This window comes from Myripristis murdjan, chromosome 4 (assembly GCF_902150065.1).
Source record: "Myripristis murdjan chromosome 4, fMyrMur1.1, whole genome shotgun sequence".
Lineage (NCBI taxonomy): Eukaryota > Metazoa > Chordata > Actinopteri > Holocentriformes > Holocentridae > Myripristis > Myripristis murdjan.
Window position 1 is genome coordinate 15,061,589 of NC_043983.1, and position 13,537 is coordinate 15,075,125.

At 44.8% G+C, this 13,537-nt stretch overlaps 1 protein-coding gene across 1 annotated transcript in view; it reads left to right on the top strand.

Moving 5' to 3' along the window:
• Positions 1–13,537, top strand: part of sema6bb (sema domain, transmembrane domain (TM), and cytoplasmic domain, (semaphorin) 6Bb) — a 121,341-nt gene that overhangs the window by 65,493 nt on the left and 42,311 nt on the right. Inside the window, exons 4-9 of the mRNA XM_030049315.1 lie at positions 235–295; positions 422–484; positions 9,565–9,663; positions 11,293–11,383; positions 12,144–12,263; positions 12,946–13,034. Of these exons, the coding sequence (XP_029905175.1) occupies positions 235–295; positions 422–484; positions 9,565–9,663; positions 11,293–11,383; positions 12,144–12,263; positions 12,946–13,034 (523 nt within the window). The remainder of the gene's footprint in view (positions 1–234; positions 296–421; positions 485–9,564; positions 9,664–11,292; positions 11,384–12,143; positions 12,264–12,945; positions 13,035–13,537) is intronic.

Below are 13,537 nucleotides of genomic sequence, written 5' to 3' on the forward strand. Positions count from 1 at the left end.
TTCAACTCTTTGAGTCGACTGCTGAGGTCCACAGTATGGCTGACAATTCATCATGTTGACTTTCTAAGGGCAGCCCTTGTCCTGAATTAACAATAATATGTATGCTGTGCCTTTTCTATACTGCATAACTAGTATATCCATAGGATTCCTGAGTGCAGTGCCTTGCCTTTTGCTTTACAGAGTGCTGTGTTGGCTGACTGCCACCGTCTCTGTCTCTCTCTCTCTCTCTGCCAGGGATGACCTGTTTCGTGTGGAGCTGGACAACGTGGCAGGAGATGAGATGTTTTACAGCAAGGTGAGGACCTTCTGGACAAGGAACCCATACCGCTCTGAGTGGACATACCTGTCATTAGACCTCTCTGCCAGAGCGCCATACAAATGTGTCTAATTAACTGTAACTGTGTGTATCTCTGATATGTAGAAAAGAACATGGGAGTCGAACAAGAACGACATTCGGATCTGCAGGATGAAGGGAAAACACGAGGTGAGAAAACGCTCTCTGTCTGTCTGTTTCTGCCTCTTTAGTGCCTCGCGCTGAAATTGGGTGCGGGACTACAGATTAGCCCAGGTCCATCTGTCAACCCATTCATCCAGTCATCCGTCTGTTTGGGGTGGCCCCACATCACTTGTTTGCTTATTCATGTGTCATAAAATGTTGGACACTAGTGAACCAATTTTGACAAAATGTGATGAAATGATGCACTACAGCTGCATTCCTGAAGTCAGCCTCCATTGGATGAATCAGTTTAAATGATTGGCCCAGGGCAGAGCCAACATTACAGTTTAAAATAAGGTGACATATTTGTTACTGATTGGTCCATCATTTGTGGGGGCGACTTGTTTACCGTTGCCTTGTTTCCTTTTTCTTTTTTCCATAGACAATAAATAAAATTATCTTTTTCCTCTTGCTCTCTCCCCTTTCTCTCCCATTCTCACACACACACACACACACACTGCATTTCTCTAAATCATGGCACGTGTTCCACCTTGCTACTGTACCCGCAGCATGTCTTTCATTGACTGACATGCCTGCTGGCGCAGCCTTAAGGGGAGCAGGGGGGGGGCTGCTGTGTATCATCTCACTACTCCTGCTCATTCAACCCATCACACATACATAAGCACACACACAACCACAAACACACACACACACAATGATCAGGAGAATAGACAAGTCCCTCCTACCCGCACACAACATGTTCCACCATCAGGCATCAGGATGCAGTGTGTGCCCTCGCAAAATGGAGGTGGGTGTTAGAAAACCAAGGCGGCAAGGCCAAGATACGGTGAAACGTCCCTGTGGCTGCCGGCCCACACCTGAATAACTCTTCTATCTCCCACACACACACACACACACACACACACACATTCCTAGCTCCTGTCTGCCACACATAAACAGCATTTACTTGTTGTCTGTGTACACATGTGGCCGTGGTGGCTGCGTATGTGTGTGTGTGTGCATGTGTGTCTGTTTTTGTGCATGGGTGTCTGTGTGTGTGTGTGTGTGTGTGTGTGTGTGTGTGTATGGGGGGCTGCTGAGCTGTGTACCCTCCAGGCAGACAAAAAAAATGACTTATTTAACACACCGAGAGAACACCTGACATTAAATCTGTGTGAGACACTGCCAGGAAAAAACACAATGGAGAATAGAGGGACAGAGACAAAGAGCCAGGCTGAGAGGGGGAAGGAGAGGAGGTGGTGGGGGGGCGTGGGGGAGGATAGAGGAAGAGCAGGAGAGATAGGATGACGAGGAAGGCATGGATACAAGTTAGGGAAGACAGAGGAGAGCCGAGGAGAGGAGAACAGTGGGGGTCCCACTCGGCTGGCCCTGAGAACAGCTGCGGGGCTGACTGAGATATGAAAGGTCTCCTTGCCCCTAATGACCGGGCTGCCTGGTAATGCTGTGAGTCACACGGCAATGTGAGGGAGATAAGAGCGCTGCCAGGTCTTCTCGGCCGGCTCTCAGTTGGCTCGCACACACAAGAAACGATGTGCTTGTGTGCGCACACTCACACATGCAAGGGTTTGACCGATATGGGTTTTTGAAGGCTGTTATGGGTATACTAAGTTACAGATAGCCGATATTTACTTCTGACTGTTTTTAAAAGTGTCCAATTTTGTCCCGAAATCAAAAGAATGGGACTGATATGCATGCACATTGCCAGCACATATCACAAAGTTCATAGTGAAGTTCGACCGTAACCCAACAGATGTTCATTTTTTGCGCCACCATATCCCAAACCCTAGGTCATATGCACTCATGCACAAAAAGAAAAGGAGAAAGAGAAGTCGCTTGGATGAGAACAGCATCCAGCCCCCATTGTACATAGCCTAAAACTTAAATTTAATCATCCAAAAATGCACTGAGCCTGACCCGAGCCTGATGTCTTTATTAGAAGATGAAGTGCAACCCGGCCAAATCTGTCAGGCTCGGGTCGGGTGTCAGACCTCTAATTCAGTGGCTCCCCCATAATTTTAATCTTGTCAGAATGGACAAGCCTCTGAAAAAGCACTTAGATGATGTGTAACAGAATAACTCTCCACTCAGAACCATACAAATGAGACTATTGTTGGTGGGTTAGCACGTTCTTAAGGCAGGGTGACCCACAATACTTTTACAATACGGCCACTCTGAGATACATCACTGCCTTTAAATGAAGAATCCGTTTACTTCAAAGGAAAAAAAATGGAATCATTAAATAGAGAAATGTTTTAAATATATATTTTTTTTATCTATTTAATACAGTAAATAACATTTCATTTCTCATTTTAGTGACTTTTTATGTAGCTGCGGATCATCATCATTTGTGTGGACAGTATTTATCGGGCAGTCACACTATCGCCACGAAAATCTTCACTTCTAATTCATCTTCATTCAAAGCCCTGTTATGGCTGAAAAATATTTCTCCTTCTGGTAGGGTAGCAAATTTAGGTCTCACCTTCATGCTGAATTCAACTTTGGTGACCTTTTGACTTCTGAGAGAAATTCCAAGATGGAGGAGGCAATAATTCTTCCTGTGCGCCAGAGCCCATTTTTAAATAACTCAAAATTGCCTGTAAATGCATTTTTGGCCGTTAACCTTCAGACTTGCATAGATTGTGGGGTAAATAATAAAATTAACAAGTACAAACATGTCTGGTCACGCCCCGTTTTCATTCAAGTGAAGAACATTCCATATCAGCAAAGCGATACCAGTCTAACCCTAACACACACGCCCACACATCCACACACACACCCACACACATATACGGGTCCTTATTAACATGGAAGCTTGATTATGCATATGCTTTATCTTCCCCGCTCTCCTCTCTTCGTCTCTCTCACACATTAATGCACACAACTGAAACACCTCTCCTTGTGTATATGTCAGGCAGTCATTTTCTCTCCTCCTCTCTCCCCCGCCCTACTCCCCCCCGACGATGACGAGCTCTCCTCCGCTTCACCTCCTGAAAATGGCCTGTTCTGCTTGGGGAATGGTCATGTCAGATGTGATACATTTGGCACCTAGTAATTGGTTTTGTAATTAAATGTTTCTGCTTGGCTGATCAGAAAGGGCATAGTATTCTCCCTAATTAGGCTGCAAATTCAATATCCTAATTCTTTCGCCGTTTTCCCCCCTCCTGCGTTGACCAAACGAATGTTGATGAACGCACGGCACCCTCTGCCTCGCTGTCAAGCGTTCTGCATGCACTCGCCGTCTCCGCTCCTGTCTCTTTTTTCTCACTTCCCTTTGCTCTTTTCCACTTTCTTTGTGTTCTGTGCCCTTCGCTTTTCGCTTCTCTTTTGTGGCTCCCTGTAATTTTTTGTCATTTCCACCCCCCCTCCTCCCGCTGTCCTACCAATGAGAGAGAGAGAGAGAAAGTGAGAGAGTGAGAAATTCCCCAGAGATGGCTCAGTGCCAACACATCAGGGCATGGCAGCATGGTGTGTATATGCAAACAAAGGAAATCCCATATAGACTGGTTTTAAAGAGCAGTTGTGCATTGTTATAAGGTAGCACTTAGTGAGATTGTTTGATCAATATTGTGTTGGTCCCGCTCTCGGAGGAGGTCTGAGTTTTCAGCCGTCCGGCCCAGATAAGGCCAGACCCGTCAACAGATTTGGTTTCACAGCCTTTTGACTCCTGAATGTTAATCAATCTGCAAATGCCACACTTGGAGTCGCTCTTAGTCCTTATAGAGGTGGCCCCCTTTTTTATCTCAGGGATTTTTAGTCCAGCTATTGTACATGCTGTATTCAGTTTCACGGCCTTTTGATGACATTGTGTGTTACGTTTATCTATAAATCTATGCTGTTTTCTCACGGCAATGCACCTTGAGCTCTTGCTGGATTTTTTTTTTTTTTTTTTTTTTTTTTTTTACATGGTTTCTCACCAGAGAGTCCATGCCTGACATTATGGTTCATTGCCTGCTCGCTAGTCCCAAAAGGCAAATGAACTCACCAGCCAACGTATCACTTAACCGCCTTCATTTATTTAGTAACGTTTTATCGATTGATTCCAGAGAGACTTTAGTTTGCCAATATCACAATTTCCCACTGTTTTCTAGGCAGGTGGGCCAGACACAGCTTAGTCCAGGGTAACTCAGGTTAAGTGCTGCGGTCAAGGACGGAGCAGTTTCTGTGTGTGTGTGTATGTGTGTGTTTATCCACCAGGGAGTGAAGCTCAACTGACCCATGATCTGTAGGTCATCGTGCAGGTCGACTCTGCTGCTGAGGCTGCCACATGGCTGACTGGCTTGGATCAACCCACTCTCCTTCTCTTTCTCTTAATCTCTCTGTCTCCTTCGCTCTCTTTCTCTCGCTCTGTATCTGTTTTTCAGCTGCCCTCTATCTCTATTAATCTGTCTTTCTCTCCCTCTCTCCCTCTGGTCTCTGATGTTTGTTTGTGGCCTGTGGTGTGTTCAGTCAGAATTACCATCAAACAGAGAAGAAGGGTTGCAGAGGGACGTGGATTAGCTTTAACATGCTGAGTAAGACCGCAGCACCCGGAACAGCACATTGCTGCTAATTTTGCACCGCTGTTAATTCAACCCCTGCCCACATACACGCATGCATGTACTCACAATCTAGCACACGCAAACACACAGGAAAACACGTGCACATTTCCCTCCTATAGCAGAGTCACTTTGTTTAAAATCAAATTGTTTGTCAGGGATCAGTGCGGAAATGACAGGCCTGCTGTTAATGATGAGAGTCAATTCAAGATCACCCAAAAAGAGGGACAGCCAGCCTTTGTGTATGTGTGTTTGTGTTCGTGCATTTTGTGTGCGTGTGTGTCGGTGTGTGGGAGAGTTTTGGCTCCGTGGCGGCTCTTGGCAGAGCTATGCTCTCTTCTCCCTGGTCGCTAACATCATGGGACCAGCCAGGCATGTAATGGAAACTTTGGAGATTTAGAGGAGCAGCTTGCTAAATATGACCCCCCTGATGTACTGCCTTAGATGGCTCCCATTGTACGAACATAACTACAGCAGGTCATGATGATAAGTTATGATGTTTTACGGGACCATCAAGAATGCTGTGTTTGTTCCAAAAACCAGGGAAAATGAGCAGAAGACTTTATAGCTGTTTATAACCTGTTTTGTATTGCGGTTAGACAAAAGCATGGAATGCAGCCCGCATGAATCATCGAGGTAAAACCATGTTAGTTAGGTTTTGGGGTGAAGCCTCATCATTTGAGCAGACACGGAGCCCTCAGCTCAGTCCAAACTAAATGGCTGTTTATCATCTCAGACTAAAAGGTTGAGATCCAGGGGAATAGATGGAAAGCAGATGCAAAAGGTGGAGTCTCATCACTTCTAATGGCGTCTGGCCGCTGTGGATTGTTGTGAGCAGATGTTTTGTAGCAACAGAGAACTCGCTGTTGACCCCATCGATGAGTTGGTGTGCGCTCACTTGCACCTTTGTGCGTATCGGCATGTTTGGATGTGTGTATTTGTGCGTGCACGAATATGTGCATGTGTGCGTTTTAGTGTGTGAGGGAGGTGTTTGTATTCGTGCTGGGAATCAGCAAGGCGAGGAATTCACTTGCTCAGGTCAACATCTGCAGGGTAGAAGGAGGCCAGCAGACATCTGCCTCAGAGCACAAGCCTGATGGAAGACCTGCTGCCTGCCTGCTCTGCAACTCATATGCACACACACCAACACACACACCAGAGCACTATCTCTTCCTATCTTTCTCTTTCAGACCTTTCTCTCTCTCTCTCTCTCTCTCTCTCTCTCTCTCTCTCTCTCTCTCTCTGTCCTTCTCTCTTTTCTCTCTTCCTTCCTGTCTTCTCCCTCCATTCACAAATACAAACATGTTTGCATTGAGGCGGCTGGCCCTGTGTAATTCATCTGTGCTGCAGATTAATTATTTAGAATCCAGGCAGCACTGCCACCGTTAGTGAGAGGAGCAGGAGGAGGAAGGTGGGGGGATAGGGGGTGGGGGGGGCTGCAGTCGTCTGGGTCTTGGGAAGCCTTGCCAGCCAGCACAGGTGGCGTTTTGTCTGGATTATGCCCAGGGAGTGAGGGAGCAGAGAGAAGGGGAGGAGGAGAGGATGGTGGGAGGAGAATGGGGGGAGAAGATGGAGGCATCAGGACCTACAACATTCGGATTTATATATAATTGTATAATTCAATGATTCATTGCTTGATCCCTATAATTAGTTTGTTTTTTTTAATGCAGAAACCACAGAAAAGCCTAATCCAGCTGATTGAATTGGGCTTTGAATAAAGACAGGCCCATACCTGGAGGTGCCAAATTGCTTCCTGGAATAGTCGAATAAAGGTTAAACAAATGCATGCGTGCGGCAGGGGGTGGATTACGACAATATCTGTAATCAGGAAAGACATCCAAAAACTTCAATTGTTGAATTATTATGGAAGAGCGTATGGGCTTACAGACTGCACCAATGTTCCTTTTTATGCATAAGAATGCTCACTGCCAAATGCACACATTTGTGGACTGGCTTGGCTCTTTAATGTATTTACTACCCTCTCTGAGATGCTGGCATTGGGGTTGGGCTGTTATTAAGAGTGCTTCATCTGGCCTTGTGATTACAGCGCCGACTGAGGAAGCAACGGACAGACTGCATTCCCACCGACAAACAGCATGCAAATGATTCTCACACATGAACACGCATCTGTGCTGTGATCCGCAGCCATGCACAGTGCTCATATAAACACATGGATACACAGATATATGCACATATATAGAAAATTATATGCACACAAGCTGCATATATAGGAGTGACTGACACACACACACACACACGACTTGTCTTGCAGTGAGCACCGGGGTGTCACTCCCTACTTTGCCACATACTGCCGCAGTGTTAGGGATTCGCACCTCATGCTTTACACACTCCCTGCACCCAACACACACACACACAAACATATACTGTACCCCCACCCGCCCCTTTCCTTTTTTTGCTGTTGAAAAATGAGAACCCTGTAGGGAGTGGAAGTTGAGTTGGACGGTTTAGGGTTGGGGGTGGCGGGTGGGGGGGTGGAGCATCTGGAATAACACTCACCCCTCTATCATATCCCCCCCTTTCCCTGTGATCTCCTACACCACACACACACACACACACACACACACACATGTACAAACACACACTCTCATATCCCGACCACCATCACCCTCCTTCTCTTTCCGATGACATCAGTGGTCTTGAAGTGGACCCCCTCTGGTGTGCATGTGTGTGTGTGTGTGTGGTTGAGCTGGTGCCACCCTGGCTGGTACACTAGTGATCTGGGGCAGGCTTTTTGGCTTCTGGCCAGTGGTCTACTGTATGTCACCGCTCACTTCACACACGCTCACAGGTGCCATAAGTGAGTCTCCCACTCTGACCTTCAAAGCCAAACAGCAGCCGCTACTTCACTTTGTGTCGTGTCCAGGGCTTAGATCTAGTATGCATAGAAAAAAAGTGAATTCCCCACTCGCGTTCGATCACTTTCATGCACTCATTGTTAGTTTCATATGTCGTTTTCATAAGACGTTTGTCAAGACCCACACTGTGCTTACATGCCAGTTTTCCTTGGTGCAAAATGTTGCTCTTGCTCACAGCAGGGCAAAGTATGTGTCAATCATGAACCTGCTGCCCAGCCGAACTTGGCTCAAATCCAAAGAGCTTTATTTTGAATTCTAGCGGAGATCCTAAGGTTTTCAAAGATGTCAAATATGTGTTGCAGAATCACAGTGAAATGTGTATTAAATGATGCATAAGACATCTCGATATTTTCTGCTTGTATTTCATATCGCAGTCCTGTGGAAGTTTTTCCTATTCAAGTAAATGTGCTCAAGTTAAACCAAAATTGTCCTTGAGCTTCAACCCACCTCAAATCAATATCGCGATTAATTGAACAGTTTACCTCGATTATGATTAATGAACATTTTGTTTTGTTGTGTTTTGTTTTCCCCTCATAGTTGAATGACAAGGTTTGTACTGTGAATTTCTAATGAAAGAGTACACATCTTATCTTTGATGTGATCTTTGTGTGTGATTTTAAAATAATGGAAGGAAACACACACAGATGAGCCATTTATGGTTATTTTTGGAATATTGTGATTCCGCTTTGTGGAGGCACTTGTTGCTGGGCGCTTGCCAGTCTCTCTCTCTCTTTTTTTTTTTTTTTTGATCCATGCACTGTTCATATTCGGTAATGTGATTGTGCTCCAAATGTTGAAACAAATTGGTGGTATTACCTTTGATCCACAGAGTTTGCATTTTGTTTCTTTTTGTTCAGTGTCATCTGCACTAAAGCCAAAATGTGTGACGTACATGGCATTTTTCTTTCTTTCTTCTTTCTTTTCTGGTACGAATTGCTCGTACCGGCTCGGTGTTTCAGTTCTCCTCCATGTTGCTTCAAAGTGGCAGACTGGACAGGGTGGAGTCTTAAGAGGACATTGCATGAACACACACTGTGGATTACATTGGTTAGAGGTTCTGAATGTTGGTTTTGATTAATTTTCTATCAATTTCCCAGCCCTGCTGTTACCATAGCTCCATTCAGCTCATATGTTTTTTTGCGTGACTTCCCGTTTGAATTTTAGCGTGAAAGAATGAAATTATGTCTTGAGTTTATTTTGGTTATTAAACAGACCTGATCTAATTTGAAGGCTCACTGTGGGGAAATTAGCCTTTAATCTGCCGTTTGTTTTAAAATCCTGAGGCTGGTTTGGATTACTGTCTGTCAGTCAAATACCAGCTCCACATGGCCACGGAGAATGTTGGAGGGTGAAAGCTTAGCGCGCGTGCATGCATCCCCCGTGTTTACACGTGAGTGTGTATGTGCAGAAAGGGTAGGCACTTAAAATCTCTGCAGGCCATGTTAAGGCTGAGTATCAATATGATTGACAGCATTAATGGTATGATAATTCCACACATCAGGCAACTGAAAAGCTTCGTTTCACCTTAGCAGTTCGGATAATCAGACTCAAGTAAAGTAAATCCACTTTTTCTTGCTTTCACTCGATCATTTTGCCTTCATTCTGCTCAGTGTTATCCTGTCTGTCTAATGAAGGTCTCGCACCCTCCCTCCCTCCCTCTTTCTCTCCCTCTCTCCCTCTCTCTCTCTCTCTCTAGGATGAGTGCCGTAATTTCATGAAAGTGCTGCTCAGCAGACAAGGAGGTCTGTTTGTCTGTGGGACCAATGCCTTCAACCCACTCTGTGCCAACTATACTGTGAGTGGAAACTAACCACACACACACACACACACACACACACACACACTAGCCATTATGACTGTACCCCTGCACAACCTGTCACTGGTCCAGCCATGCATTACGAATAATGATTGGTTTGACGTCACTGATAAATGGAGGATCTCTTTTCCCAGAACGGCGGCCTCACTCACACAACACAATTAGCAAGTGTGATCAAGCCGAAATTTACAACTTGATTGCAATTGTTTGTTCAGCGCTCAAGGCAGTGTGTTTCCTCACAGAGGTTATTTAAGCTTGTTGTCTGGCAGTTGCAGAGCCCTGTTTTCCTCAGATGCACCAGTTGTTATTGCTCGGTGGTTAAACTTTGTAGTCTGTCTAGCTTGTTATCATCAGGAAACAGAGACAACTGATCGGGAAGAATAAGGGGAGTAGGGGGGGGTGCAGAGGAAGAGCAGAGGCAGAAGAGGGGATTCACAGCACGAGGGTGAAGCTATGAGATGTTTATGTGGGTTTATTTTCTTTCCTCCGGTTAAGACACCAAAACAATTCTCCAGTCAGAGAAGAAAGGCGGCACAAAGGAGGAGACACACAGATTCAGCCTACAAGTGTTGACTGACCTTATTCAGCCAATTAGCCACAGTGCCGTCTGTAAAGCCGTTGCCGTCTTCCCAAAATGCGTTTGTCAGACACCTCAGTTTACCATGCAGCAGGAGCTCACCTGAATTTTTTCCATCATGGCACCTGCTCCAATTCCCGACCAATCCCTGTCTCGCTCAATTACAGTAACGATTTCAAACCTGCGGAAGAAAGACTACACATAAATATTAATCCGGCTCGGGTGATTTCACATCATTCCACAGGAATATTTAATGAGGGATGAAGGCAGTTTGAGTGGGAGAGGGTGAAAAAAAATCCTTTCACTATCAAAGGTTTTTTGAGATAAGTGTTATTTTCAGTCTCTCACATTTCAAACATAGCGCAACAGTGGAAGACTGAGGCGTACCTTTCCCATTATCTGTCAGCCACTAATGACATTCTACAACAGTGTATAACACACCTGTCTCTGCCTGATAGCCTGACTTTATCTCTGGGGACTAGTTAGCGATGCTAGCAACTGTTTTATTTATAGCTGCATTTTAATGAAATGACACCAATAAATTATTTCTTTTTCGGCTAAAGATGAGAATTAGATTGTGCTGTTAAAATAGTTTGCCTGTGGCTGCCTTTTAAGTGAATGTGTTTTTAGACGGGGTCCGCAAGTGTGTGCTGTGTATGAGAAAGTGAGAGACTGGAGGAGTTTACTGTACATGTGCACATGTATGCGTGTGTGTGAGAGATTTAAATGTGTGGAGTCACTGGTGTGGCTTCTTGTGTGTGCGTATATGTGTGCGTGTGTATGTGTGTGAGTGTGTGTGTTTATTTATGATTGACTATGTGACTCTCTTGTTGCTGCTGTGCCTAATTGCCACCAGTGAATCATTATTTTGCACTTATGGTAACACTCTCTAATTGCCATCCTCTAGTGGCTTGTTTTTATGATCCTGCTGCTGTAGATGCATTCATATTGTTTGTGGTTTGTTGATTGATGTGTATGTGTGTGTGTGTGTGTGTGTGTGTGTGTGTGCTTGTGTGTGTGTGGTGTAACAGGGAGATACTCTGGAAATGGTAGGAGAGACGATCAGTGGGATGGCGAGGTGCCCTTATGACCCCAAACACGCCAATGTCGCTCTGTTTGCAGGTAAAACACGCCTTTCTTTGGATCATTAATTCCTCATGAGCCAAACTCGAGCCAGCAATGCAAGAAATGACCATCTTAACAAGCCATTTAGCCTCCTATTTAGTGTTAAAGTTTTGTATTTCTTAAAACAAATGTAAAAATCTGCCTGTGGGATGAGATAATCCCATTTGTTTTAAATAATAATCAACTTAATTCCATTTTTTTTTTTTTTTTTTTCTTGATACTAGCGCGCTGATCTGCCTTATTCTGCCTTATTCTGCCTTGTTTTTGCAGAGAACATCTAGCATATGTTGCCACAAATTAAATTTTGTGATTCTAGTGAGTGTAATGACTATCTGCAGAGAATCATCATCTAACCGCTACACACATTCAACAGCTACTGTGATTCTTAGAAAACGTCTATTTCATTCACTGGCTTTGTTTACTCCATCGGACTGAAACACTCCACTGTAATCAAATCAGCAGCGGCTCTGTGGCTGAAACTATAGGAAGCCATTACTGTTTATCCACCATCCCACAATCCAGTATTAGCCAAAATTAGAAATGCTATTTCTTTCGTGGGAGTACTGTACAGCGGCAATTATGTGCTGCAATTACATTGTTGACTGGTCAGTAGTGTGGTGTTTATGATGCGGCACCAGCATAATACAGCATCATTCACTCAGGCTTTATCGGTGCCGGTTATGCTTTTGTTGTGGATAGCTCTCCAGCTCACTAGTGTGTGTGTGTGTGTGTGTGTGCGCGTATGTGTGTGTGTCAGAGGGGAATCTGTTTACAGCGACAGTGACAGACTTCCTGGCCATTGATGCAGTGATCTACAGGAGCCTAGGGGACAGTCCCGCCCTGCGCACCGTCAAACACGACTCCAAGTGGTTCAGAGGTACCTGCCGATGTGTGTGTGTGTGTGTGTGTGTGTGTTCATGTATGCTTGTCATGCGTTTTTCTACTCTAAGTGCATGCGCAATTCAGTTTCTCAAGTCTGTGCTCTCATTAGCGTCATCCCTTCTTCTTCTGCTGCTGCTTCTGTTGTTGTTGTTGTTGTTGTTGTTGTCGTCAGAGTCTGATGGGTTGGGTTTATGTCCACATCACTTAGCAGCTGGATCAATATGTGTGTCAGTAGCTGAGTCCTGACTCAGCAGGCTGACAACTCCCTGTTCAGGGCACTGGAGATGGAGCAGTGAAGCTCTCAGCTCCCGGGCTCTGTCTGCACCGTCCACATCACAGCCATGTAGCAATTAAACCAAACACTATAAAAAAAAAAGCAATAAAACACAATATCAGGCACAGGTTGCAGCCAGTCCCAGGTGTATCAGGGCAACAAGTACAGAGTGTGACAAGTGAGTCACCAAAACTTCTGGGACTCATAATGCGCTTATTGTTTGGTATGAAATCCCCTTTCACCGTGTAATGACATTAAACATGGCCCGGGCTGCTATTTCACTGTCTTCCTCCGCCTCGGATGTGAGCGGTGTTTTTGCAAATGGGGTTGGTGTGTGATAATGAGTCTCTCTCGCTCGTAGCCTATCAATATTTCATTCACCTTTCTCTCTCTCTCTGTACAGAGCCATATTTTGTTAGTGCTGTGGAGTGGGGACCTCACATTTACTTCTTCTTCCGAGAAATGGCCATGGAGTTCAACTACCTGGAGAAGGTACAGACGGCACGCTGAAATGATCTCTTAGCCATACAGTCGTCCTGACATTTAAATCCTCCCTTAGCAAATTCCTGAACCTTCAACAGTCACAAAAAGGAATGCAGGGACAGGTCCATTCATATGAAAATTGTGCATAAAAAGCACCACAGAGCGATATGAGAGGAGTTTTAAAATGCCAGACTATGTAAGCAGATGCTGGTCCAAACATTTTATTGCTGTTACTATTTGAATGTCAATATCAGCTGTTTCCCCCACAGCTCTGCTGATTTGTTTGTCTGCATGTCTAATTCAACAAATCGCAGCCTGAGCAAACAAGTTGCGTCTGATTTAACCTGAGAAAAGTCTACCTATTTTTTTTTTTTTTTCGGTTCCTTCTGTGTATATTTTATGCCCTTACCAGAACTAGGGATACATCCTCAGGAAAAAAAAATGTCAGCATCAAGAAACCTTTTTCTCTAATAAATTAGCAATTCACATTTGGGGAGATGTGCTTGCACAAG